Below are 25,614 nucleotides of genomic sequence, written 5' to 3' on the forward strand. Positions count from 1 at the left end.
TAAGTAAAATATTTTAAATATGATCTCATTAACTATTTTTATATTTTTTAAATACTGCTTTTAATTCATTTTACACAATAGGCTTTCTCATAAAATTTTATTTGGAAGGAGTTCTATTCAATTACCCGATGGTTATAAAAATGGAAGAGGACAATGATAACTAGAGATTGTGGAATGTATCTTCTGCAACCCTGGGGCGGGGGGGTGGGGTGGGGAATAAAGGTGACCTTTGGGATGTTTCAGGTGAAGAGTGTGGATGGGATTATAGAAAAGAGAATTTCTTTCACACAGTGTCTTTCTGCATCAGTGATTTTAATATGGATTCTTAGTGGTTGTCAACAACTGGTTAGCTAATTTTTCTTCTTTTTTTTACACCTCGCTCTTTGGATTCTGACCTAGTGAATTCTGGGCTCAGTCCTCCTCCTCCATCTCTTTCTTGATCCAGTCCACGTAGTTGAGTAGTTTGGTGTAGAACCCGTACCCCCTGCTGCAGCCGATGCCCCAGGATATGATGCCTGTCGCCACCCAGCGATCATTTTCCTCATCCCTCACAGCAAAGACCCCTCCGCTATCCCCCTGACAGGCATCTTGCTTTAGAGTCGGGTCCCCAGAACAAAACATGTTTTCAGAAAACACATCTTTCCTATTTTTTTTCCGGAGCCAGCTCTCACAATCCTCTCGCTTAGCTACGGGCAGACGGACAAACCTGAGGATGTGAGAAAGTCTCTCCTCCATGATCCCAAAGCCACTGACATAGCCCATGAGACCCTGGTCGTAGAAGGTCTCATTGTCGGGGAGGCAGATGGGGAGGAGGTTGGGGCCCAGGGTGACACTATTTTCCAGCTCCAGGAGGGCGATGTCCCCCTCGAAATTGTGGGACTCTTCCTGGCGGTAGTCTGGGTGGATGCTGACCCTGCGGACGGGGTGGTTGGCCAGCTTGGTGATCTCTTCCACGCTGACGTGGCCCAGGAACACGTCCACGGTGGCGTTGCCCTGCGCTTCGTACTCCTTGGGGTAGAGCGTGTGCGCGGCCGTGAGGATCCAGCGGTCGCCCAGCAGCGCGCCCCCCCCGCGCCCGTGGATATTGGTGAAGGCCTGCCAGGGGAAGTTGCCAAGCTTGGCCTTCTGGCCTCCAACGATGCGCTGCTTCTGCTCCACAGGGTTGACGGGTTTCCCGCACACTGGGGAGGAGAAGGGGGCGGGGGTGGGGTGGGGAGGAGAAGTGGGCGTGGGGAGAGGAGAAGGGGGAGGTTGCGGGGGAGAAGTCAGCGCCCCGCACCGCGGGCTGTCCCCTCCCCTTCGCCCCCTCTTTTTGGCTCAGGGCCCTTTCTCCTCTCTCCTCCCTCCCTATTCTTCCGTCTTTGGCGTACGGTCAGCCTCTTCTCGTTCTTGTCTATTTTTCCTGGGGCTTTTCTCTCTCTTTTTTTTTCTTTTTCTTTTTTTGGCCGCGCTGCGGACCCGTGCCCCCTGCAGTGGGAGCGTGGAGTCTTAACCACTGGACCGCTAGGGAAGTCCCTCTTGCTCTTTTTTTTTTATTCCTCATCTCCCACCTGCTCAGTGAAAAGTCCAGGAATGTCGGGACAGGTCCAGCTCTCTGGGTCCCTCTGCCCTTCTGCTGGGGCGTCTCCTCGCCTTCTTCCTGATTCCTCCCTCACTCCGTGTCTACCTTCAGCTTCAAGCTGGAGTGTCTCTCCCTGCTCTGTGCCGTGCCTCCTCTGAGGCCCTGCAGGGCTGCCAGGGCTCTCAGGGCCACAGAGGACGGCGGAGGGTTTCCACTCACCTGGCAAACACCGAGGCATCTTCTCTCCTGCCAGCTCATTCTTCCAAATGCCCTGAGCTGTGCAGGTGTACCGCCCTGAGGGGAGAGGGGCTGCGTTCAGGCTGGGAGGTCGTGGGCAGGGGAGAGGGAGAGGACAAGGATCAAAGGGAAAGGTTCACATATATGTGGATGGGATATTGAAAGTGTTAAGAGGCTCCATACGTATATTTTTGTTTTAATGCTAAGTGGAAAAATCAGAATACTTAACTATTATATTCGACATGATCCCTATTTGTGAAAGTAGACACAAAACCTGCAAGGAACTTATCAAACTTCCATCAGTGATTGCATCTTGGTGCTGGGTAGTAGATATTAATTGTAGCTATGGTTTTTTTTTTTTTTTTTTTTGGCGGTGCTGGGTGGATCTTAGTTCCCCAACCAGGGATTGAACCCACACCCTTGGCAGTGAAAGAGTGGAGTCCTAACCACTGGACCGCCAGGGGATTCCTGGTAGCTATGTTTTCTGATCACGGACAGTGTGCCAGTGCTCGTTGCTCAGAACTTTATCTGCATTATCTCATTTAAGCGCCACCGTGAGGCCTTCAGATATGCATCATTATCCCCATCTTAGGGACGAGGAAACCGAGTTTAAATAATTTGCACAAGGTCACATAATTTCTAAGTGTCAGAACCAAGATGCAAAGTGGGGGTTGTCTGACTTCAAAGCTCAGCTCTTAAGTACCACCTTGAATAGCCTATAAATAAGATTTTTTCCCTTTTTTTGCATGTTTCACACCTATTGTACAAGGCATGTGATTCCTTTCATTAGAAAAAAGTTTTAAAGATAACCATAGAGGAACTTGAGAGTAATTTAGTAAACCTAAATGCAGAAATTCACAACATAGCAGCCTGAGAGTGTATGTGGGGAGAAGACTGAGGAAGTCTCACTGATAAAGCTGTAGTGGTGGTGATGGTGATGGTGGTAGTGGTGATGGTGGTGGTGGTGGTGATGGTGGTGGTGATGGTGGTGGTGGTGGTGGTGGTGATGGTGGTGGTGGTGGTGGTGGTGGTGGTGGTGATGGTGGTGGTGATGGTGGTGGTGGTGATGGTGGTGGTGATGGTGGTGGTGGTGATGGTGGTGGTGGTGGTGATGGTGGCAGTAGTGGTGGTGATGGTGGCGGTGGTAGTGGTGATGGTGGTGGTGGTGATGGTGGTGATGGTGATGGTGGTGGTGGTGGTGATGGTAGTGGTGATGGTGGTGGTGGTGGTAGTGGTGATGGTGGTGATGGTGGTGGTGATGGTGGTGGTGGTGGTAGTGGTGATGGTGGTGGTGGTGGTAGTGGTGATGGTGGTGGTGGTGGTGATGGTGGTGGTGATGGTGGTGGTGGTGGTGGCGGTAGTGGTGATGGTGGTGGTGATGGTGGTGGTGGTGGTAGTGGTGGTGGTGATGGTGGTGATGGTGGTGATGGTAGTGGTGATGGTGGTGGTGGTGATGGTGGTGATGGTGGTAGCGGTGATGGTGGTGGTGGTGATGGTGGTGATGGTGGTGGTGGTGATGGTGGTAGCGGTGATGGTGGTGGTGGTGATGGTGATGGTGGTGGTGGTGATGGTGGTGGTGATGGTGGTGGTGGTGGTGGCGATGGTGGTGGTGATGGTGGTGGCGGTGGTAGTGGTGATGGTGGTGGTGGTGGTGATGGTGGTGGTGATGGTGGTGGTGGTGGTGGTGGTGATGGTGGTGGTGATGGTGGTGGTGGTGATGGTGGTGGTGTGATGGTGGTGGTGGTGATGGTGGTGATGGTGGTGGTGGTGATGGTGGTGGTGGTGGTGGCGGTAGTGGTGATGGTGGTGGTGGTGGTGATGGTGGTGGTGATGGTGGTGGTGGTGGTGGTGGTGGTGGTGGTGGTGATGGTGGTGGTGATGGTGGTGGTGATGGTGGCAGTAGTGGTGGTGATGGTGGCGGTGGTAGTGGTGATGGTGGTGGTGGTGATGGTGGTGATGGTGATGGTGGTGGTGGTGGTGATGGTGGTGGTGATGGTGGTGGTGATGGTAGTGGTGATGGTGGTGGTGGTGGTGATGGTGGTGGTGATGGTGGTGGTGGTGGTGGCGGTAGTGGTGATGGTGGTGGTGATGGTGGTGGTGGTGGTAGTGGTGATGGTGGTGGTGGTGGTGGTGATGGTGGTGATGGTAGTGGTGATGGTGGTGGTGGTGGTGGTGGTGATGGTGGTGATGGTAGTGGTGATGGTGGTGGTGGTGATGGTGGTGATGGTGGTAGCGGTGATGGTGGTGGTGGTGATGGTGGTGATGGTGGTGGTGGTGATGGTGGTGGTGATGGTGGTGGTGGTGGTGGCGATGGTGGTGGTGATGGTGGTGGCGGTGGTAGTGGTGATGTGGTGATGGTAGTGGTGATGGTGGTGGTGGTGGTGGTGATGGTGGTGATGGTAGTGGTGATGGTGGTGGTGGTGATGGTGGTGATGGTGGTGGTGGTGATGGTGGTGATGGTGGTGGTGGTGATGGTGGTTGTGATGGTGGTGGTGGTGGTGGCGATGGTGGTGGTGATGGTGGTGGCGGTGGTAGTGGTGATGGTGGTGGTGGTGATGGTGGTGATGGTGGTGGTGGTGGTGGTAGTGGTGATGGTGGTGGTGGTGGTAGTGGTGATGGTGGTGGTGGTGGTGATGGTGGTGATGGTGGTGGTGATGGTGGTGGTGGTGGTAGTGGTGATGGTGGTGGTAGTGGTGATGGTGGTGGTGGTGATGGTGGTGGTGGTGATGGTGGTGGTGATGGTGGTGGTGATGGTGGTGGTGGTGGTGGTGGTGGTGGTGGTGATGGTGGTGATGGTAGTGGTGATGGTGATGGTGGTGGTGGTGGTGATGGTGGTGGTGGTGGTGGTGGTGATGGTGGTGGTGGTGATGGTGGTGGTGATGGTGGTGGTGATGGTGGTGGTGGTGATGGTGGTGGTGGTGGTGGTGATGGTGGTGGTGGTGGTAGTGGTGATGATGGTGGTGGTGATGGTGGTGGTGATGGTGGTGGTGGTGGTGGTGGTGGTGGTAGTGGTGATGGTGGTGGTGATGGTGGTGTTGATGGTGATGATGATATGGTGGTGATGGTGGTGGTGGTGGTGATGGTGGTGGTGGTGATGGTGATGGTGGTGATGGTGGTGGTGATGGTGGTGGTGATGGTGGTGGTGGTGGTAGTGGTGATGGTGGTGGTGGTGGTGATGGTGGTGATGGTGGTGGTGGTGGTGATGGTGGTGGTGGTGGTGTTGATGGTGATGATGATATGGTGGTGATGGTGGTGGTGGTGGTGATGGTGGTGATGATGGTGGTGGTGGTGATGGTGGTGATGATGGTGGTGGTGGTGATGGTGGTGTTGATGATGGTGATGATGATGATATGGTGGTGATGGTGGTGGTGACGATGGTGGTGGTAGTGGTGATGGTGGTGGTGGTGATGGTGGTGATGGTGGTAGTGGTGATGGTGGTGGTGGTGGTGATGGTGGTGGTGGTGATGGCGATGGTGGTGGTGATGGCGATGGTGGTGGTGGCGGTAGTGGTGGTGGTGGTGTGATGGTGGTGGTGGTGAGAAGAAGCTGCTTATGAGATTCAAGTCTTTCTTTGTATCAGCTCAGGTGTTTCCTTCTTCAGCTTTATTAGATGCCTCTTGGTACCTCTGAAGCCAGTGCCCTGAATAAATATCTTAATACTCACTCTCTAGGGATTCTATTGGAAGAAATTGCAGAAGATGTCCCAACAAGAGGGAGAAGACTGCCGTTTGCATGGGTCCCTACCTCGCTCAGACTTGCTTCTGCCATCTCTGGTTTGCATCTTGTAATACGGCTCATGGCAGTAGTACTGGATACAGGCCTGGTAGGTGTTCACCCCCGCTGTGGTCGTATAATTGAAGGCTCCATTAGGCAAGATTCGGGGCTGCCCGCAGTCCTTGACTTGGAGAGAACACAGGGCGGTCTGAGAGCTGGGAAGGATTGTACTGGAACTTCAGTGGGAGGAAGGTGAGCAGTCTGCCCACAGAGCAGGAGTGGGCCCACAGAACATGCTGAGAACCTTCGGGAACTATGGTGAGTGGGGGGCTCTTGTGATGTACGGGAACTGGATACAATGAAATTCAGCTCTGGGTACAGCCTGTCAGTCCTGCTGAGATGAGGGCTGACTGGTTCCTGGATGGGCCAGAGGCTTCAAAGGATAAGTCAGGGGAGGGTCTTTTGGGGGAGATGCTTAGGCCAGACCCTTCTTCCCTTCTCCTCGGGGGAGACACATCCCTGAGTTGCAACTTACTCTTGCACCTGGGCATGGGGCGATGCCATGTGCCATCATCCTGGCAGACAGCTGTGTAGGACAGGAGCGCCTGTTTCCCCTGTTTGATCAGAGATAGAGGTGCTGTTAGTACAAGGAGGTGCTGCAGCTCCCTTCCTGTCCTCGCCCACACGGGAGCAGTAGGGATGCAAAGTCATCTCTCAAGCTCTCAAACCTTAGCATCCATGGACTTAGCGTCCTTCTTCCTGGCTGGTCCTTTCAGACCAGACTTACACATGGGCACACATGAGCCACACAGCAGGAAGTCAGACCTAGGGCTAGTTGTTAGACCCAGTAATCCTCTCTCTAGACTCTTGCCTGTTTCCACTGAGGTCCAATTGAACCCCACAATTTTAAGTTAAAAGAACAACAAGCCCAGTTGTGTGTTCTCTGCATTGAAACAAAAGTTTCTGCCCTGAAGTAGAACCATGTTTCTCTTCCTCTGGAGCACCCTGCATCACCTCATCGCCCCTAGACTGTAGTCTTCTTAAGGGCAAGGGCCTTTCCTAAAATACTAGCGCAGCCCAGCCACTTTCAAGGGTGCTTGAGGATGCTGACGTATGCTAAGTGCTGTCGTAGGTGAGCAGATGGCAGGGACCAGGGCAGGAGATGGCCCCCTCTGAAATGAAAAGTAATTGGACAAAATGAATGAGTTTTATTAAGATCAACAGTCATCCCAGATAATTCGCCCTGGAACAGATCGCAAGAGAATGTGTATGAGGACTAAGATGTTCCAGTGAAATGTAAATAATGTGAGATAAACCGTATGACTTGTTTTAAACTCTATGATGTGAATGACAAATGCCAAGGTAAGGGTGCGGGTGGCATAGGACGTGGCGAGTTGTAACCTGAGCAAAGAGGAGGGGTCTAGGACACTGAGTCCTTCCTGGAGCAAGGAGCAGTTACCTGGCTAACTCAGCTTGATGCAACATTCAAAGGTAAGCTCCACAAAGCCTACACGAATATGTGTCGCTTTTTACTGTACTTCCCACATCCAGAACACTGCCTGACACTCAGCAACACTTAAAATGTTTGTTCGGTGACTTTGCTACAACTGAAGGACAAACCAAAGGTCTCTTCTCTGATTCAGAGTAGGTCTTCCAAGTGGCTCTATTGAACAAAGACGGGATGTCCAGTCCCAGGTCCCTGGCCAGGGGTAACTCCAACTGCATGCTTTTCAAAAATAGCATTTTAGTTGACCACCTTTTGTAAGATTGACCAGTGGAGAAAACCATATTCTTTCCTGAGTCTGCAAAGCTGAGGACAGGGTGGTGGACCTGGGGTAAGACCACCAATGTACAGAAAAGGAGCCCCTTCTGGTAGGTGGGATGTTGCCCGATTCGTGAATCATTGAATAAAGTCAGTTAGGTCTTAAAAAAAAAACAACAAAATCCCCAAACCCAGAGCCCTGGAGCAAGAGGCAGGGGATTTGGTGGTAATCCTTGCTGTACACAATCCCGGTACTGTTGAGTCACTCTTTGCACTTCACCTGCGCCCATGCCTCTTTGGTTCCTAACTCTACAGTGAGTTATTGGGCAAGGCCAGTAGCTCTTAAACTTGGCTGGGCATTAGTATCACCTGAGTAGCTTTTAGTAATCCTGATGCCCAGGCTGCACTCCAGACCCATAGACTAGTCTCTAGCAGGGGACCTGGACATCAGTATTTTAAAACCCTAAGTGTTTCCAGTGGGCAGTCAAGTTGGAACAGGCCAGGTGACCCTTCCAGCTCAAACATGTATGATTCCACTTGGGGCTGAGCCTCCATCTGCTGGGGGCCTGGCTGTGCGAATTATTCCTGATGCTGGGACAGTTCCTTCCCCTCAGCTGTGGCTCTTACCTCCATGAGCTGGTAGCCCTGTTTGCAGGTGGCGATGAAGTAGTCCCGGAACTCGTACTGGGGCTGCAGATCCTGGATGAGGGTGAATGAGTCTAGGATCTTGGGCTGGGGGCATTTGATGACTGTCAGGGAAAGCAGAGGGCACATGTATTGCAGAGCTACTGGCCTTCTTTTGACTCAGTACATCCTGCCCCCTTGCTGCCCCGGACAGCCTTACTTTCGCTGGTGTAGTGCAACTTCCAGCCCTGGCTGTCCCCTGACTCGTCTGTGAAGAACAGCAGGTCCACAGAGTTGCTGCTGGTGTCAATGGGCTCTGGCCTTTGCTTCCCACAGAACTCACCGATGTTCCTCTCGTTGGCATAGATCTGATGGGGGAGGAGGGAGGGTCACCTCTCCAGTTCAGAGACTTTTACCCAGGGCTGGGGTGGTGGTGCTGGTGGTGGGGATCCTGCTTTGTGTATGTTTTCAGCTGGAGGGTAAAAGGGATCCCCAGCACCCAGCTGCCAGGTGTGTAGGAACTTGCCCAACTCATGTGTGATGTTGGCCATTTCTGTACCAATTGGCCAGAGGGTCCAGCAGGAAAGAGGGGTAAGAGAGCCACGTGGTGAGCCCTCTAGGCCCCCGTTGCCCTCTTGGGGTTTCTGGAACAGGGGGTCTACAGGAGTGAAAGGTCAGGCCCCGTGGGGGTGGGGTGGGGCCCAAGCAGGCTCCTCCCTCTGTGGGGAGCACCCGCCTTTCCCCTTCAAGGCTGTGGCTCTGGGACCACTTCATCTTTCCTCACTCTGAAGCCTCTGGGGGTGGGGAGGTCTGCTGTACCTGTAGCTGGTCGTAGGGACAGTGTACTTGCTGGTGGTCATCGATTTCGAAAGGCTCCAGGAACTTGAGTTGGAGGGTGAGGCCCCGCTCCACCCGGATGCTGTAGTTGCAGCGTAGGTCGGGGGGGTAGGGCCGGGGGTACTCCAGGCTGGAGATGTAGCCCGACGGCTCTGTGAACAGCTCGCTGCTGCACTCAGCTGTGAGAGCAAAGCCGGGAGGGGGGTTACCCGGAGACTCGGGCTGGCCCGGTGAGCCCTTGCTCAGTCCCTGCCTCCCAACCCTGACCTCACCGTGGCAGGAATGCCGGTCCTTCTGAAGCTCATAGCCTGGACGGCAGGAACAGAAATAGCCACCAATGTAGTTGTGACACAGGTGCTGGCACAGGGGCTGGGGATTCTCCTCGACCAAGTTGAGCTGGGAGGCACATTCGTCCAGGTCTGGAAGAGATTCCGGAAGGAAGGATTCAGTTCCTGCCGGCGGACTTCTGTGGTGGCGCCGGTCTCAGCGAGGTCACTCACCAGAGGCCTAAATAGACAAAGTCAGCTCCTGGCCACCTGGGCCTCCCGGCCCCTCTAAGGCTTTCTGGGAACTGCCCAGTGGGGACAGGGCTCAGGTGGACAGCCCTCTTCTGGAAAAAGCTCTCTTGGGAAAAGCAAGGAAGGCCAGGCTTCCTGCTTCTTTGGAGTCAAGGTTCTCCTTTTCCGGCCCCTGTGCGATATGCGGCCTGGAACACGGGCACAGGGACCACTCACCCACAGCTTGGTAGTAGGCCAGGAAGCCCTTGTAGAACATGACGGTGCCGTTCTCCTCGTTGGAGAAATCCGTGTGGAAGGTCAGCAGCATCTTGTTCCCTTGGGACATAAATTCCTTCCTTCCTGGAGGGTTGCCCAGTGGAGAGCCCAGCTGCCCACAGAACCTCCCCAGGGTTTTCTTATCGGCAGAGATCTGGTGGAAGAAGGACAGTGGGGTAGGAAGACGGTTGTGGAGGGGACGCGTCCCACGTGGAAGGGCAGGGAAGGTCATCCTTCTCTTGTCCCAACGAGCGGATTGTGCCTCCTTGCTGGACGGCCTCCAGCTGCTCTCTGCCTGCTGGGCTCTGGCTGTTGCAAGCTTCCCCAGGTGCCTTTCCTCTGTCCCCTGCACCTCCATCCGCTAACCCTGCACGTTATCCTGTCCCCCAAACATCGTCCCTTCCCTTTTATAACCCCCAGCACGTTTCAGACCTTTCTTCACTCCCATCTCCTCCTGTGCCCGCTTCCCACTGGAATCCTGGTGGCCTCTACCTGGCTTCTGTCATTCCTTCATCCCTAGAGCCTGGATGGTCTGCTTTACCTTCCGCCCTGTCTTTCCACCTCGCCTTCGTCAAACCACTCACGTCCAGCCATGCCTCGTGATGGATTCAGCTGAATGTGAGCCTCCGGGGCCTGGTAGCCTTAGCATGCGTGGCCGAACTTCCCTTACCTCTTTCTTCACAGATGCCTTAACCCCTCCAAAGCAGAAGCCATCCCTCCCCCCACCTCATTCTTCACCATCCCTTGCCACCAAGACCCCTCGCCTCCAACGCTGCCATCTCAAGTCCTCTGGGCCAGGAAGACGTTTCACTTTCATGTGATTCTCTTTAACCTCCAGGAGGTCTCCTTGGAATAGTATTTATTTAGTATTTATCGCTCTACCTGAATCCTGAGTCAAGAATCTCATTCTTATTGGATGTAGAAAGATGGGACTGGGACGGTGCCCTTGGTCATGACAGAGGAGAGGAGACTGAGCTCCCTGTCCTAGCTGAAGCCTATGCTTGAGCCACCACCATGAGCGTCTCCCTTCCCCATGTCCCTGCGTTCCTGGTGAGGTGGCAGCCAAGGTGATACTCTCCATGGAAACAGGGAAACTGAGGCACAGCAATTTCCCAAAGAATCCTAGCAAGTAAGAAGATGGGGAAGGTTTTTCTGATTCCTGTAGGCAGTACATTTCCTGAGAGGGGGGCCCGTACCTTCCCTCTGTGTCTCTCCCCTCAGTGCTCCCCTAGGGGCTCTCAAACCAGTGGACACCCACCCACGGCATCACTTGATTTTCAGAACCCCGCTTGGCCATCAGCTTTTACAGGCTTGGGGCTTTGTCCACAGGTGGGGGTCCTATCCAGGGTGGTCAGAACACAAGTTCCCAGGTTCCAGAGACACCCAACTCTCCCTCTGCCCATCCAACCTGACCCCCTACCTTGACATAGTCATAGAAACAGCCTTCCGAAGGCTCCAGGTCAAACTGCCAGAAGACGAGCTTCACCCTGTATCCCGTGGGGACCGTGATCACAGTGGTGGTCTCAAAGTTGTCGGGGTAAGGCTTGGGGTACAGAGGGGAAGTCACTTCCCCATAGAGCTTCCGAGGGGTGAAGACGGAGCCTCCCACCCTGTAGAACAGGACTGGCACCAGGACGTATAAGAGCCACCTGCCAAAAAGAAAAAAGGTATCTGTAGGGCTGCAGGGGTGCAGCAGCCTTGCTGTTTGGGCAGTGGCTGCGGAGGGGGTGGGGATGATCATACCGCCGGGTGTTTTTCTCTCGGCCCATTCTAGACCTCACAGAGATGTTCTACGGGGGCGGGGGCGGGTGGAGTGCAGAGGCTGGTCTCTGCAGCTGTGGCATTGGTGCACACTCCCCAGGGCAGTGTCCAGTCCAGAGGTCATCACACTCCCTCCACCTCTCTCCCCAGCCTCCTCCTCTGCCCCGTCCCATCACTCCCCTCCCCTTCCCGGAATAGGGCTGGCTTGGGACCCGTTAATTGGGGGTGAGGGTTTCCAGTCATGGCTCTCTGAAAGGGCTCCCAAAGGCTCAGCAAAGGCCTCTGGGAGAAACCACCTATGGAAGATGGTTTCGGGCACAAAATGACACCTCTCCAGGGCCGAGTGGGTCCCCCATCTCGCTGCTCCCTAGCAGCTGGAGGAGGAAGACAAGGTGGCATCAGCTCCTGGGTCTGAGGTCTCCTTTTGCCCTCAGGAGGAGGGACAGGGGGTATTGTGTTTGCATGTGTGCACGCATGTGCACGTTGGAAGGGGTAAGGTATATATAGGGAGGGGAAGTGTGTTCCCACCTCCCTGAGTAAATCTGGGGGCAGCGTTGCCTCCCGTGCCCCGGATTCTCTGCTCTGGCTTCTCCCTCCCTCCTCGGTCCCCATCAGCCTTACTCACATTTCTCAAGGCGTGTTTTTGGGTCTCTGACTCTCTTGACAGCGTCTTCATCCACTCTGTGTCCAGGGAGAGCAGGGTCACGCAGAGAAGCGAAGGGGGAGGGAATGAGGGGGAAAAGGGGGGGACCATTACGGGAGGAATGTTGTGGGAATGAACTATTTGCATAAACAAAACCAAAAGAAAAAAAAACCTGTTTCCAGTGTAATTTAGTTTTGGTTTTGAAATCCCTGATGGTGGTGCCACCTGCTGGCCACGTAGGGAAGGTCTAGAGATGGGTCTGCATTTTTAGGGACAGTAAAGCTTTTGGTTGGAGGCCCAGACTTCCGTTTCTAAATCTGATGGGAATTCCCTCTTTCTTCAGGGACCTTCCTGGGGTCTGATGTTGTTGTACGAGGTTCCTACCAAAAGGGCAGTGGAGATTGCAGTTGAGGGTGACTCTCTTTCCTGGACCCTTCCTGTCCTTAGTCGCCTGGCAGCCCTGGTCTGGGAACAGCCAGGGTTTCAATGCCCAGGATGATGTGACAGGAACAAGGGCTGGAGAAGGGTAGTGCAGGAGGGCACAGAGGAGAATGAAGTTCGGTTGCCCTGGGGCCCTGGCCTACTTCACTTATCCATGACATGTAGAGCAGGGATTGCTGTGACCCCAAAGCAGCACCAGGCTCTGGTTTAAGACACTTCTTCCCCACCTCAGTGAACTCAGGCCTGCCAATGAACTTGTCTCTTAGAGAAGCAAGGGCAGCTGAGGACAGGATAGACACATCCTCTTATCCTCAGAAACTGGTCAAGAGTTTGAGCCCCTGAGTGTCAGTCACAGGTGCCTAGGGCTGGGCAAACAGTGTGGCTGTGGACCACTAGTGACTTGGTCTTTTCTGAGAGGAGGCCAGGCCCCTGGGAGGGAGAAAGGGCTCTGGTCTCTCTTGTCCTCCAGCCCATCGTGTTCTGTTTTAAACCTTTGCTCTTTGGGGAAGACTTTCTTCAACTCTCCAGGGCTCAGAGACCCTGTAGTGGTGTGCTCCCCAGGGAGACGCAGATCCAGAACAGGCCTCTGAGTTCTCAGGCCTCTGTTTCCCCTATGAGATGAATCCCTCTGGCTCTCCACCCACCCACCTGCTCACTTATCCATTTGGAAGCTACCTATTGAAAGGGCCAGGCACTTTCTCAGGTACTGGGCTCGCGAAGACGTGGCAGCTTCCCATTAGGCAGCGACCAAGTCATCACTGCATGTAGTCTGAGAGGAGGCACATGGGAGAGGCAACATCAGCCTAGGTTGGAGGGTTGGAGGATTTCCAGCAGGTTTATATGTCAGAGCTGAGGGCTGAGTCTGCCGGCGGGGCTGCTCCATGACATGATCCGCGGCGTGATCCGTGGCCTTGTCAGGTGAGGAAGGACAAAAGATAGGGGAGAAGGGTAAGGGGCAGGTCAGGAGGCAAGAAAGAAGGGGAATCTGTTTTTTTTTTTTTTTTTTTTTTTTTTTGCGGTACGCGGGCCTCTCACTGTTGTGGCCTCTCCCGTTGCGGAGCACAGGCTCCGGACGCGCAGGCTCAGCGGCCATGGCTCACGGGCCCAGCCACTCCGCGGCATGTGGGATCCTCCCGGACTGGGGCACGAACCCGTGTCCCCTGCCTCGGCAGGCAGACTCTCAACCACTGCGCCACCCGGGAAGCCCCTGAACAATTGTTTCTTATTTGTGTCTTTTTATTTGTTTTCCATTTGAACAACTGTATTTTACTTGTGTCTTTACTGTAAGTGACATCAAGTCCTTACTAAAAATGAAAGAGTTGGTCTTTTCAGGGGGAGCAGTGTGCTTGATGTTGGGGACATGGCCCGGGGTGTCCAGCAGCTCTGGGGGTGCCTGCAGGACCGTCCAGCCCAGGGCTGGGCTCACCGAGGTGTCTGCAGGAGTGCGGCCAGCAGGAAAGTGTGAGCCAGCTGTTGTCAGCTTCACCGAGGCAGGAATTCCCAGGAGGGAGAATCTAAAAGGATGCGGGGATCGGGGAGTGGGTGATACAGTAGGTCTTGAGGACACCTGAGAGCTGTCGAGGTGTCCTGGAAGGGACATGCCTTCACCGTCCTGTATCAGCTGTGGGGCTTGGAAAAGCCCCTTCATCTCCCTGAGCTTCAGTTTCCTCCTTGGTAAAGCGTGGATAATAACTCATCCTTTGCAAAGCTGGTGTGAGGAGTCAGTGAAGTAACACGTGGGAAGCGCCTGATATAAGAAGATACAAAACAACGTAAAGAGCTGTGACTATAATTGCAGCCAAGGAGTTGTGCTAGTGAAGCCAAGACTATTTGACTCTTTGAAGGTCGACCACAGGGGCTTTGAAGTGTTTCAGAAATGAAATGAACTGAGACTACTTTCCCACACTGCACTTGAACAGGAGGATGAGGTGACTTCTCTCTGGAGAGTGCAGAAGATGCCGTGTCCCAGGGGATGAAGTTCAAAGCGGAAACTCGAGGAGACGTGTGGGTGTAGCGCGCAAACCCGCAGGAAGGTGGAGGGTGAGAAGGCGGCTGAGGGACGCGGAGGATTTCTCTGGCTCAGTGGTTTGCTGCAGCCGTGACCTGAATAGGAATCTCTGTCCCCACCGCCCCACGCCCAGGGCTCAGTCCTCAACCCAGCCCTCTCCCGTCTGGGCTCCACGGTGGGTGCCCCTGCTCAGCACCCCAGGGTCATCCTTCCCGCCCATCACTCCTCTGATCCAGTGCACGTAGTTGAGCACTTTGGTGTAGAAGCCGTACCCCTCACCACACCCAATGCCCCAGGATACGATGCCCGTGGCCACCCAGCGATGGGCACGATCGTCCCACACCACGTAGGCACCACCACTGTCCCCCTGGCAGACACTCTGCGGCCGCGTGCTGTCCCCGGCGCAGAACATGCTGCCGGAGAACACCTCGGTCCTCCGCTTCTCTCGGAGCCAGGCCTCGCAGGCCGCCCTCGGGGCCACGGGCAGCCGGGAGTATTTCAGCTCCGTGGTCAACCGGCCGTTCTCCACGCCAAAGCCACTGACGTAGCCTACCAGGCCCGGGCGGTACAGGGCCTTGCGGTCGGGCAGGCAGACCGGGAGGAGGCGGGGGCCCAGGGGGACACTGTGCCGCAGCTCCAGGAGGGCGATGTCCCCGTGGAAGTTGTGGGTCTGGTCCGGGCGGTAGTCTGGGTGCACGACCACGCGGCGCACCGGGTGGCCGCCCAGCTCCAGCATCTCCTCGATGTCCGTGTGGCCCAGGAACACCTCCGCGCGCCGGCTCTTCCCGAGGAAGATACCGCCCTTGGGGTAGATGGTGTGGGCGGCGGTGAGGATCCACCTGTCGCCCAGCAGGGCCCCGCCACCTCGGCCGTAGATGCTGGTCAAGGCCTGCCAGGGGAAGTTGCCCAGCTCAGCTCTGGAGGCACCAACGTGCTCCCTGCTCTGGGCGATGGGGATGACCGGCCGTCCGCAGACTGGGAGAGAGGAGGGGTAAAGTGAAAAACCAGCCGCTGCATCTGAAAACCTACTTCTGTGAAGTGCTCTTTCTCCTGCCTCCTCAGCCATTTTAAATCCACTTTTTAATTTTAATTTTTATTTATTTATTTATTTTGCCACACCGCGAGGCATGCAGGATCTTAGTTCCCCGACCAGGGATGGAACCGGTGCCCCCTACAGTGGAAATGCGGAGTCTTAACCACCGGACTGCCAGGGAAGTCCTAAGCCACTTTTTTAGACTCTTGGTGGGACCTCCTTTGAGCAAAATCGTGCAGCAAGCAGAGTTTGTCTTCAGTGTCTCCTGTCCTTGTTTCTGGGTCATTTCTCCATTAAAAAAAAAAAAATATTTATTTATTTATTTATTTTTGGCTGCATTGGGTCTTCATTGCTGTGCACAGGCTTTTCTCTAGCTGTGGTGAGCTGGGGCTACCCTTGCGGTGCGTAGGCTTCTCATTGCGGTGGCTTCTCTTGTTGTGGAGCACAGGCTCTAGGCGCACGGGCTTCAGTAGTTGTGGCACACAGGCTCAGTAGTTGTGGCTCGTGGGCTCTAGAGCTCAGGCTCAGTAGTTGTGGCACATGGGCCTAGCTGCTCCACGGCACGTGGGATCCTCCTGGACCAGGGCTGAAAACCCGTATCCCCTGCATTGGCAGGCGGACTCCCAACCACTGCGCCACCAGGGAAGTCCTGTTTCTCCATTTTTAACATCTCCCCCTCCCAAAGCACTATGTCAGGCTCTGCCCCTAGAGTTTTCTGTGGCTCAGGAGTAAAACTTGAGAACTGTACTCAGAGTGGGTTAGAAAGGCATGTTTGACTCAAAAAACTGGGTTTCAAAAATGGTGGATCTGAGGGAATTCCCTGGCGGTTCCGTGGTTAGGACTCTGTGCTTTCACTGCCGAGGGTGCCGGTTCCATCCCTGGTGGGGGAGCTACAGTCCCACAAGCCACTAGGCTGGGCCAAAATATTAAGAAAACCAACACCTCCCCACAAAGAACCCCAAAATGGTGGACCTGAACCCTCATCTATTGCTGGTGGGAATGTAAAATGGTGCAGTCACTGTGGAAAACAGTGTGGCAGTTCCTCAAAAAGTTAAACAGAGTTAGGATGTGAACCAACAATTCCACTCCTAAGTCTATACCCAAGAGACCTGAAGACGTGTTCAAACAGAAACTTGTATATGAATGCTCACTGCCGCAATATTCATAAAAGGCAAAAAGTGAAAACAACCCAAATGTCTATCAATCTATGAATGGATAAACAAAATGTGGTCTATCTGTACAGTGGAATTCTATTCAACCATGAAAAGGAATAGAATACTGGGACTTCCCTGGCGGTCCAGTGGTTAAGACTCCCTGCTTCCACTGCAAGGGGCACAGGTTTGATTCCTGCTTGGGGAGCTAAGATGCAACATGCTGGACAGCTTGGCCAAAAAAAGAAAAGAAAAGAAAAGGAATGGAGTACTGATACATGCTACAACGTGGATGGACCTTGAAAACATTATGCTAAATGAAAGAAGCCAGACACAAAAGCTATTATATGATTCCGTTGACGTAAAATGTCCAGAATAAAATCCATAGAGATAGAAAGTAGTTAGTGGTTGCCAGGAGATGGGAGAAGGGAGAGTTGGAGTTTCTTTTTGGGGTGATGAAAATGCTCTAGAATAAGTAGTAATGGTTGCACAACATGATGAATACACTAAAAATTACTTAATTGTACACTTTGCAATAGTGATTTTTATGTTATATGAATTTAATCTCACAATTTTTTTTTTTTTGCGGTACGTGAGCCTCTCACCGCTGTGGCCTCTCCCATTGCGGAGCCCAGGCTCCGGACGCGCAGGCTCAGCGGCCATGGCTCACGGGCCCAGCCGCTCCGCGGTATGCAGGATCCTCCCAGACAGGGGCACGAACCCGTGTCCCCTGCATCGGCAGGTGGACTCCCAACCACTGCGCCACCAGGGAAGCCCCCCAATTTTTTTTTTTTAATGTTGGGCTTTCTGGTGCTGTGGCATCAAGGCAGGGACATATTTTGGGGACCGAGAGCCTGTCTGTGTATCGCTAAAGCAGACCACGTCAAAAGAGGGTTTTCTCTTATTTCAACTCATCTGTCCCTGTGATTAGCTTCCTTCTGACTTTTCGTTTCCCAGTTATCCCTTGATCCTCGAAGGAGAAGGGATGAGCTCCTTCCTTCTCCTTTTCTGGGCCTCCTTGGTTCCCCTTTTCTTCCTCACTTTCTGCCTTCACCTCCCCCTTTCTATTCTATGGCTGTCCTGCGCCCTTAGACAGGTCCCGTGCAGCAGCTGAGGCTTGTCTGGGAAGTGGCCACCGCCATGGTGCTACAGGTCCCCACTCACCAGGCACACAGCGAGGAACCTCCTCCCTCTCCTGTGTCTGCTTCCAGGGCACCTGGGCGGTGCAGGTGAGTGTCCCTGGGAGTGAAATGAGGGGGGCACAGAACAGGCTCAGAATTGGGAGGAGGGGCTGAAAGAGGCTTCAGACCTCTTGGGGGGAGTGAGGCAGGTCGGAGCTGGTTCTTCAGCAGGTGGGGACTCACCTGCGGGCATAGCCTGATAATAGGGCTCCTGGCAGTGGCTCTGGATCTCAGTGGAGTTGTTTCCAGGTGTGTTGATGGTCTCAGGGTCCCCACAGGCCTGGCTGATGGGCTGACTATGATTCATACCTAAAGGAAACCAGAGGTCAATAGGTCAGAGAACAGAACTGCAAACTGGCAACCCAGGGACTGATTCTGGTCCGTAGCCATATTTAGTTTGACCTGCACAGTCTTTCTTTAATTTTATTTTTTAAATAAAAAAAAATTTTTTTTTGGCCGCATGGCTTGCAGGACCTTAGTTCCCCAACTAGGGACAGAACCCGGGCCCTCGGCAGTGAATGCGCGGAGTCCTAACCACTGGACCATCAGGGAATTCCCAGCACAGTCTTCTTTTTTTTTTTATTATTTGAATTATTTTTCACTGCAGATTCTTAATGCTATAAAAGTTTGAAAGTAACTGTGAAAGTAGGGTATGGGAAACAGGCATTTTCATATATGGTTAGTGGGAGTGTAAATGAGCAAAACTTTTGTAGGGAAATTTAGCAATATCAAAATTAAAATTGCAAATGTGTTTCACTTTTTTATTTCTAAGAATTTATCCTCATATATGTGCTCAAAGATGTATATATGAAGATATTCAGAGCAGTACTGTTTGTGGGAGAAAACTACCTATCAGTGGAGGACTAATTAAATATATTATGATGCATCAATCAAAGGGATATTGTATGGTCATTAAAAAGAATTAGGCATGGGCTTCCCTGGTGGCACAGTGGTTGAGAGTCCGCCTGCCGATGCAGGGGACATGGGTTCGTGCCCCGGTCCAGGAAGATCCCACATGCCGCGGAGCGGCTGGGCCCGTGAGCCATGGCCGCTGAGCCTGCGCGTCCAGAGCCTGTGCTCCGCGACAGGAGAGGCCACAACAGTGAGAGGCCCGCGTACCGCAAAAAAAAAAAAAAAAAAAAAAAAAAGAATTAGGGAATGTTAACCACGTGTATATGGGATGATCTTTAAGACATATCATTGAAGCAGTTCCCTGTCAGTCCAGTGGTTGGGACTCAGCGCTTTCACCACCGGGGCCTGATTTTGATCCTGAGTTTGATCCCTGATTGGGGAACTAAGACCCCAGAAGCTGCACAGCATGGCCAAAAACAAAAACAAAAAAAAAAAAAAAGAAAGAAAACATATATCATTGAATGAAAAATGGCAAATTTAAAACATCGTGACTATTAGCAACACACACTCCCCACAATATTTATATTAGAGTGGCCTGGAATGTCTTTGGAAGAATACCCAGGAAATAGAGAACACGGTCGTTTCTGGACAGAATAGCCAGGGATTAAGGGCCAGAGGTTAGAGGAAGATTATTTTTTTGAAAATTTTACTGTGGGCATATATTATCTTTCAAAAAAGCTGGGGCTACCATTTGAAAATCTAGAATTTCACTTAAAAATCTGAATTTTTGGCTTCTCTTGAAAAACGAGATGATCTGCAAGTGCTGGGCCTGTAAATATGCAGGGAGACAGAAGCTGAGCTGGGTGCCCCTGTGACTGGGCTGCTCACCAGCAGGGCGGGCCGGGCAGCAAGGGGCTGAGCCCAGGTGTCCCGAGCCCCCAGCCTCAGCTTCCACTTGTCACTTCAAGATACCAGGGGCCAGGGCTATGGGCAGGGGCTTCCCTCCCTGCACCCCAAGGGGCTCACTCACCCACGGCTTGGTAGAGGGCCAGGAAGCCCCTGTGGAGGCCCGGGGTCCTGTCCTCAGAGGCGGGTGCACGGAAGGTCAGCCGCAAACTGTTCCCTGAGGACACAAACTCCCTCTGACCAGGGGGGCTGCCCAGCAGGGAGCCCTGCTGCCCACAGAACCGGCTGGGATCCATTCCACTGGCTGTGATCTGAAAGGAGAAGGGGGGCAGGCAGGCGTGGGGTGAATCTGCACCAGAGGTGGTCACAGGGTCATGCGAGAGCCTGGACCCCAGCCCCGCCTTGAAGGTCTACATACCGCTGGGGCTCAGAAACCACACCACCCCGTGGAGCCTTCCTCAAGTTGCTTCCTGTTCCATTACTGGCTCCCAGGTTTCTTCCATCCATGACCAGATACCTAGCAGATTTCTTTAGCCTGCCATGCTTATCTCATACAGCCCACCATATTTCAAGAATTGAAATAGAAACTTATAATAACTGGATTATAAGTTCTAAGAAGGCAGGAACTACATCTATTTTGCTCCCCACTGAGTCCCTGATGCTCAACATGGTACCTACAGCATCACAGCTTTGAATCAATGAATATGCAGACATAAGTCCCTCCCGTCCGGCTTCCTCCACCTGCATCACATTTCACTTCTCTGAGTAACTTCCTATGGCCAACATCTGAGAAGCGAGAAGACCCTCTGCACAGACTGAGCCCCTGGGGTTCCTGGCCTTCCCTGTTGTCCTTCTTTTGGAGTGTCTCTCCTCTTACCCCCAAAACTATAAATGAAGCCCCCGCAAGGTATGGAATCTAAGGACACAAAATGTACACGGTGTGGTTACACTGTCTATTGTTGCCTAACTTAAATCAAAACCCTGCTCAAATGCCTTCCTATGGGTTCCCCAACCCAAGGAAGGGCACCTCGGAAGGAGTTCCCCTGGCCACCGCTTCATGTTTAATCTCTCTCCTGGGCATACAGCTCACTGCTCAACTCATTTTATTGCTGACTTTCATACTGATCCACATATCCTGGGTTCTTGCTGGCTCTTCATTCCTTCATTCTCCCAAGATCTTAGTTTCCTCTCCTATAAAGTGGTCTGTTGAGGCCCCTTCCAGCCAGGACACCACTGTGTCCTAGGGCAGCTCTCCAGTATCTGCAGAAAAGCAGTGGGGAAAGTGATACCAAATACCCGCTCATTCAGAAATCACTGTGTTTTGTGTCCTACACGCATGACAAGCTTGGGTTTCATTCATTCTTTCCTTTATTCCTTTGACAAACAGCTGTTTATTATGTTCTGTGTGGGAGATGCTGTGCTAGGTGCTGGGGATACAGGGCCATGTGAATTAAGACACAGCTCTGCTACCGAGGAGACCAGAGTCTGGCTGAGGATCCTGACCAGCAAAAGATGAACTAGGTTACAGTGTGTTGAATTCTGCATTTGAGGTGTGTGCGTGTGTGTGTGTGTGTGTGATTTACTCTGGAAGCAGGAAGGAGGGAACAATCCTATTCCTGAGCTTGAACTCCGTCAGTGACAAGGGAAGAGTCAGGCTGGGATTAAAATTATTCAAGGCTAAGGAGAACAGGGCTCTGTAGGTGCTCGACAGACATAGGCTGAGTTGAATAAAGTGTAGTCCCGACTTCAGCTAAACCTGAATAAATAAATACATGCATTTATCTCCTCTCCTACCTCAAATCCCACTAATAGGACAGCAGAGGGATAAAAATGGATATGTTATCAAGGACAAAAAGGTGAGGGGAGGTGAGAGCTGCTGAGATATGCCCACAGAGTTTGGAAGGTGGAGTGGAGATGGACACATGTGACCTGAGTCTTGGGCTGGGGCAACAGAAAGCAGCAGGTTCTGATCACAGATCCCTGGGTGGTGTCAGAACTGGCGTAAGCAGGAGACGGGAGGATTCCTCTGAAGAAACCAGCTGTCACCAGAGAACACCCTTCTGCTGTGGATGTGCAGGAGGACCCCAGCAGTACATCTGGGTCACCTCGTGGATAACCCGATTTCCAAACCTGTCGTTTGACAGATTTCAGCTATCCACACAGAGCATCCAAGAGCGTTCTGCACATCACTCTTAAATATGATTGGACAGCCAAGGATTATCACACGTTGCAGGAAAGTCTCCAACATGAAAAGCAGAGGCCAGAACAAATGAACAGTACAAAGGAACTTGGTGAAGAAGAGAGAATACAGGGAGCAGAGAAATGTTTTAAAATAATCCCAATAGAGAGAAAAGAGTGGATATTGCCTCTACGAAACAAGAACAAGATTCAACAAAAAGGCACGTTTAGAAAATGAGAATGAACCTTTAGACACGAAAAAATGTTAGCAGAAAAAAAATCATTAAGAAGTTGGTATTTACAATGAGATCTCCCACAAAGTGGAACAAAAAGACAAAGAGATGGAAAACAGAACAGAATGGATAACAAAACTGGATAATCTGTCCAGAACCTAACAACAGTGAAATTATAGGAGTTCCAGAAGGAGAAAATAAAGTAGATGTCTGGAAATGATTTAAAAATTAATACAAGAACATTCTCAAATTGAAGGGTCTTGCAAGAGAGTCTCTGGATTAAAAGAACCCTGTACAATGAGTACAGAATGACCTGACCTGCATCAAGGCACATCCTGATGAAAGTTCAGAATGCTGGTAATAAGGAAAATATGCTGAAAGTTCTAGAGAGAACTAGAGATCAGGAGTTCTAACAACACTAGGGCTAGAAGACAATGTCATTAAAATTCTGAGAGAAAATGACTTCTAACCTAGAATGTGATCCAGAGAAACTATCCACCAGGTGTGAGGGGAGAACTAAGACATTCAGGGCTATATAAGATGCTCTAAAATGTTCTCTCATTCCCTTTCTGGAGGAGAATATGCTTCTCCAAAAGGAGAGAGTAAACCAAGAAAGAGAAGGAGATGAGAGTCACTTCCAACACAGGACAAGTAAAAGGAATCTCCAGAATGTGGGAAAAGGGAACTCCCAGACAAGTGAAGGCTTAAAAAGCAAAGAACTCAGACTGAAGAAATAAGTCATGGGGACGTCACCCCATGTGGGATGGGGTGGGATGTCACCAACTGCAAAGGAAGACTGAGAGACTGAGATTTGTACTTGAAGATGTTGAGAGATTTACTCTCCTGGCTGAGAGTTTGGGGGAGATTTGTTACAGAGAGAACTCAGCAAACTAAAAATCAAAACAAAAACCCCCCAAACCCCCAAAACACTATGTAGTCATGGACTGCTGGGAAATCCAAAAGCTGGAGAAAGGAAATTGTACACCATGTGCACAGATGTAAGCATTTTAAAGTCATAATGATGTAAAACATGAATATAGCTTTAACTAAAAACGATAATAGAGGTAAACTGAGAGGATGGGGGAGGGGAAACGTGGGTGGTGAAGGTCTAAGAGAGATAAAGCTAGTCCTCATCTTTTACAGCTGGAAGTTAATAGAGAAATTATTTATACTTCTGAACATAAATACCAGATGAAACAGCTACATGAATCATAAATGACTGCCCTGGGGAGCAGCAATGGGGCAGGGGGAGGAGGCTGGGGATGATAAGCCTTGGCGTACTCTTATTTTTTTTTAAAATTATGCGCATGTATTATTTGGATAGAAATAAAATTTAAACCAAAAGATAATGTAGGGACTTCCCTGGTGGCACAGTGGTTAAGAATACGCCTGCCAATGCAGGGGACACCTGTTTGAGCCCTGGTCCGGGAAGATCCCACGTGCCACAGAGCAACTAGGCCCATGTGCCACAACTACTGAGCCTGCGCTCTAGAGCCTGTGAACCACAACTACTGAGCCTGTGTGCCACAACTACTGAAGCCTGTGCGCCTAGAGCCCGTGCTCCGCAACAAAAGAAGTCACCGCAGTGAGAAGCCCGTGCACCGCAACGAAGAGTAGCCCTCAGTCACCACAACTAGAGAAAGCCCGCGCACAGCAACGAAGACCCAACGCAGCCAGAAATAAATAAATAAATAAATATAGTTTTTAAAAAAAGGTAACGTAAAATTCTGTTTTTAAAGTGTCCTTATTCTGAATAATGCCCTTGTCATGTGTGAGGTTTTGCTATAGCGCCTCTAAGGGAAACTCATAGTCACCTAATCTTTTATTATATTTACGTCCAGCTTCCTAGCCTGACTGAGCAGGCACTCAACATACTTGATGATGGATTTTTTTTTTTTTTTTTTTTTTTTTTTTGCGGTACGTGGGCCTCTCACCGTTGTGGCCTCTCCTGTTGCGGAGCACAGGCTCCGGACGGCAGGCTCAGCGGCCATGGCTCACGGGCCCAGCCGCTCCCTGGCACGCGGGATCCTCCCGGACCGGGGCACGAACCCGTGTCCCCTGCATCGGCAGGTGGACTCTCAACCACTGCGCCACCAGGGCAGCCCTTGATGATGAATTTTTAACGACTGATGCGTGCGTTCTTGCTTTTGACTCTAGGGATGCGCAGTATTTGTGTGCTGCTTTCTGAGACTTCCAAAGGCAGGGCCAGACCTGCTGCCCTGTCCTCTTCTATGGGGCCCAGACGGCAGGGGGCACAGGTCGGCACCGGGCCTCCGGTGGGAGGCTGTGCGCTGGGTACACCTGGCCTCCCAGGTAAGCCTCGCGCCTCGGGGCCGGCCACCTCCCGCTGCCCCTGGGCTCCAGGCCGGGAGGCTCCCTCCGCAGAGCCCCTCCCAGCTCACCGTGACTGAGTCCCGGTCACAGTCCGGGGATGGCTCCAGGTCGAAGTCCTGGAAGACGAGCCTCACAGCAAAGCCCTCTGGAGCCTCGATGTCCGTGGAGCTCTCTTGGCCTTTAACATATGGTTCTGGGTACCCCGGGGACGTCAGCTTCTGGGGCAGTGGCTGGGCCAAGAGCACGGAGCCCTCCGTGCGGCAAGCCTGGAGGACTCCCCAGAGGAGCAGCCACCACCTGGGAGTGGGCGAGGGCAGATGGGACCACATGGCTGTGGCCTGGAGCCTGCTGAGATATGAACAGGGCAGGCAGTGCTGAGGGCTGAGAGGCCTGGCAAAGGCTCAGCAGCGGTGGCCTCAGCCCTTGACGCCTGGGCACCTCTGGCCAATCCCTTATTGCCCCCCCCTCACCCCAGTTCTTTCAGCCTCCTGGTCAGCCCGCGCTAGGAAGGTGAGTTTTCCACCATTGCCCACCTCCCTGGAGAGTCTCATCCCCGCAGGGGATGCTTTCTGCTTCAGACAGCCTCCCCTGGGGTCTGAGGGAGTGACAGGAGTACAAGTGAGGGCCATTTATTATTTTATTTTTCTGGCCACATGGCATGTGGGGTCTTAGTTCCCTGACTAGGGATCAAACGGCCCCCCTGCGGTGGGAGCATCAGTGTTAACCGCTGGACCGCCAGGGAAGCCCCAGGGACATTTAAAGGTGACGGGGTCCTCTCTGGAGCGTTGAGCCTGAGCACCCCCGGGAAGGGCTGCTGGAGGCCGTGTGTGTATTCATCTGACCCTGGGTCCCCTTCCGTATCCCCACCCTCCTCCTCCGCAGCCTCCCCAGACTCTCCAGCCCCTCCAGGCACACTCACGTGTTGCCTGGGCAGCGAGTGGAATGGGGCTTCCCCAGAGACAGTTCCCCCACTCTGAGTCCGGGCATCTGGAAGCCGACATCTGAGCCCTGAGGGAACCTGGCCCGGGCCAGGGAACAGGAAGTGGGGCTGGAGAAGGCCCTGCGGGGGAGGAGGGAGAAGTTACTGGAAATGCGTTGAGTAACTCTCGACAGTTCCCTTTTTCTAATTCTCTGGCTTGAGCGCCACCTGCTGTCTGATTCAGGAATAGCTCACCCACCGCAACTCGGGAAAAACATCTCGAAAACCACGCTGGCCCTCAGGAGAGACCAGGGGTAGGAGGACACTGACTCCTGACTCTTTTGCACTACTTAAAACTATTTAATTTTTACCATGTGCATGTATCACACACGGTAGGATGGCTCCTTGTGAGTTAGGCTGTCCCCTTTAATGGGCCATACCTCTCCCTCCCTGACCTCTTGGCTCA

The 25,614-nt window shown here is 52.5% G+C and overlaps 2 protein-coding genes across 4 annotated transcripts; both read right to left on the reverse strand.

The window, feature by feature from the left end:
• Positions 1–159: 159 nt before the first annotated feature.
• C1R (complement C1r) lies at positions 160–12,064 on the reverse strand. The gene is made up of 11 exons (XM_060112217.1): positions 11,895–12,064; positions 10,929–11,157; positions 9,470–9,662; positions 9,008–9,154; positions 8,718–8,914; positions 8,119–8,266; positions 7,902–8,023; positions 6,048–6,126; positions 5,543–5,698; positions 1,781–1,855; positions 160–1,181 (listed from the first exon to the last, which is right to left on the reverse strand). Coding segments are annotated over exons 1-11 (2,118 nt in total). The 5' UTR covers positions 11,897–12,064; the 3' UTR covers positions 160–411.
• A 1,489-nt stretch (positions 12,065–13,553) lies between these two features.
• Positions 13,554–25,282, reverse strand: C1RL (complement C1r subcomponent like). 3 transcript variants are annotated; one of them, XM_060113060.1, is made up of 6 exons: positions 25,149–25,282; positions 24,298–24,574; positions 19,609–19,795; positions 17,910–18,035; positions 17,710–17,784; positions 13,554–15,336 (listed from the first exon to the last, which is right to left on the reverse strand). In XM_060113060.1, exons 1-6 carry the CDS (start codon positions 25,214–25,216, stop codon positions 14,498–14,500), a joined length of 1,572 nt encoding a protein of 523 aa, XP_059969043.1. In that variant the 5' UTR covers positions 25,217–25,282; the 3' UTR covers positions 13,554–14,497. The 3 variants fall into 3 exon arrangements, with proteins under 3 accessions (XP_059969043.1, XP_059969042.1, XP_059969044.1); XM_060113059.1 differs by having other exon boundaries at positions 24,298–24,577; XM_060113061.1 differs by lacking the exon at positions 17,710–17,784 and having other exon boundaries at positions 24,298–24,577.
• Positions 25,283–25,614: the final 332 nt, after the last annotated feature.

Source organism: Mesoplodon densirostris, chromosome 11 (genome assembly GCF_025265405.1).
Source record: "Mesoplodon densirostris isolate mMesDen1 chromosome 11, mMesDen1 primary haplotype, whole genome shotgun sequence".
NCBI lineage: Eukaryota > Metazoa > Chordata > Mammalia > Artiodactyla > Ziphiidae > Mesoplodon > Mesoplodon densirostris.

Bases quoted from the DNA above. Each gene is read 5' to 3' on its own strand.
- C1R (XM_060112217.1), bottom strand. The intron at 9,663-10,928 runs GTAGGGGGTCAG...TTCTTCCACCAG, and splicing joins GTTTCTATGACTATGTCAAG to ATCTCTGCCGATAAGAAAAC. The intron at 1,182-1,780 runs GTGAGTGGAAAC...TCTCCTCCCCAG, and splicing joins GATGCCTCGGTGTTTGCCAG to TGTGCGGGAAACCCGTCAAC.
- C1RL (XM_060113059.1), bottom strand. From the start codon at position 25,216: ATGCCCGGACTCAGAGTGGGGGAACTGTCTCTGGGGAAGCCCCATTCC. The intron at 24,578-25,148 runs GTGAGTGTGCCT...TTCATATCTCAG, and splicing joins ACTCGCTGCCCAGGCAACAC to CAGGCTCCAGGCCACAGCCA. The intron at 15,337-17,709 runs GTGAGTGGGGAC...CCTCTCTCCCAG, and splicing joins GGTTCCTCGCTGTGTGCCTG to TCTGCGGACGGCCGGTCATC.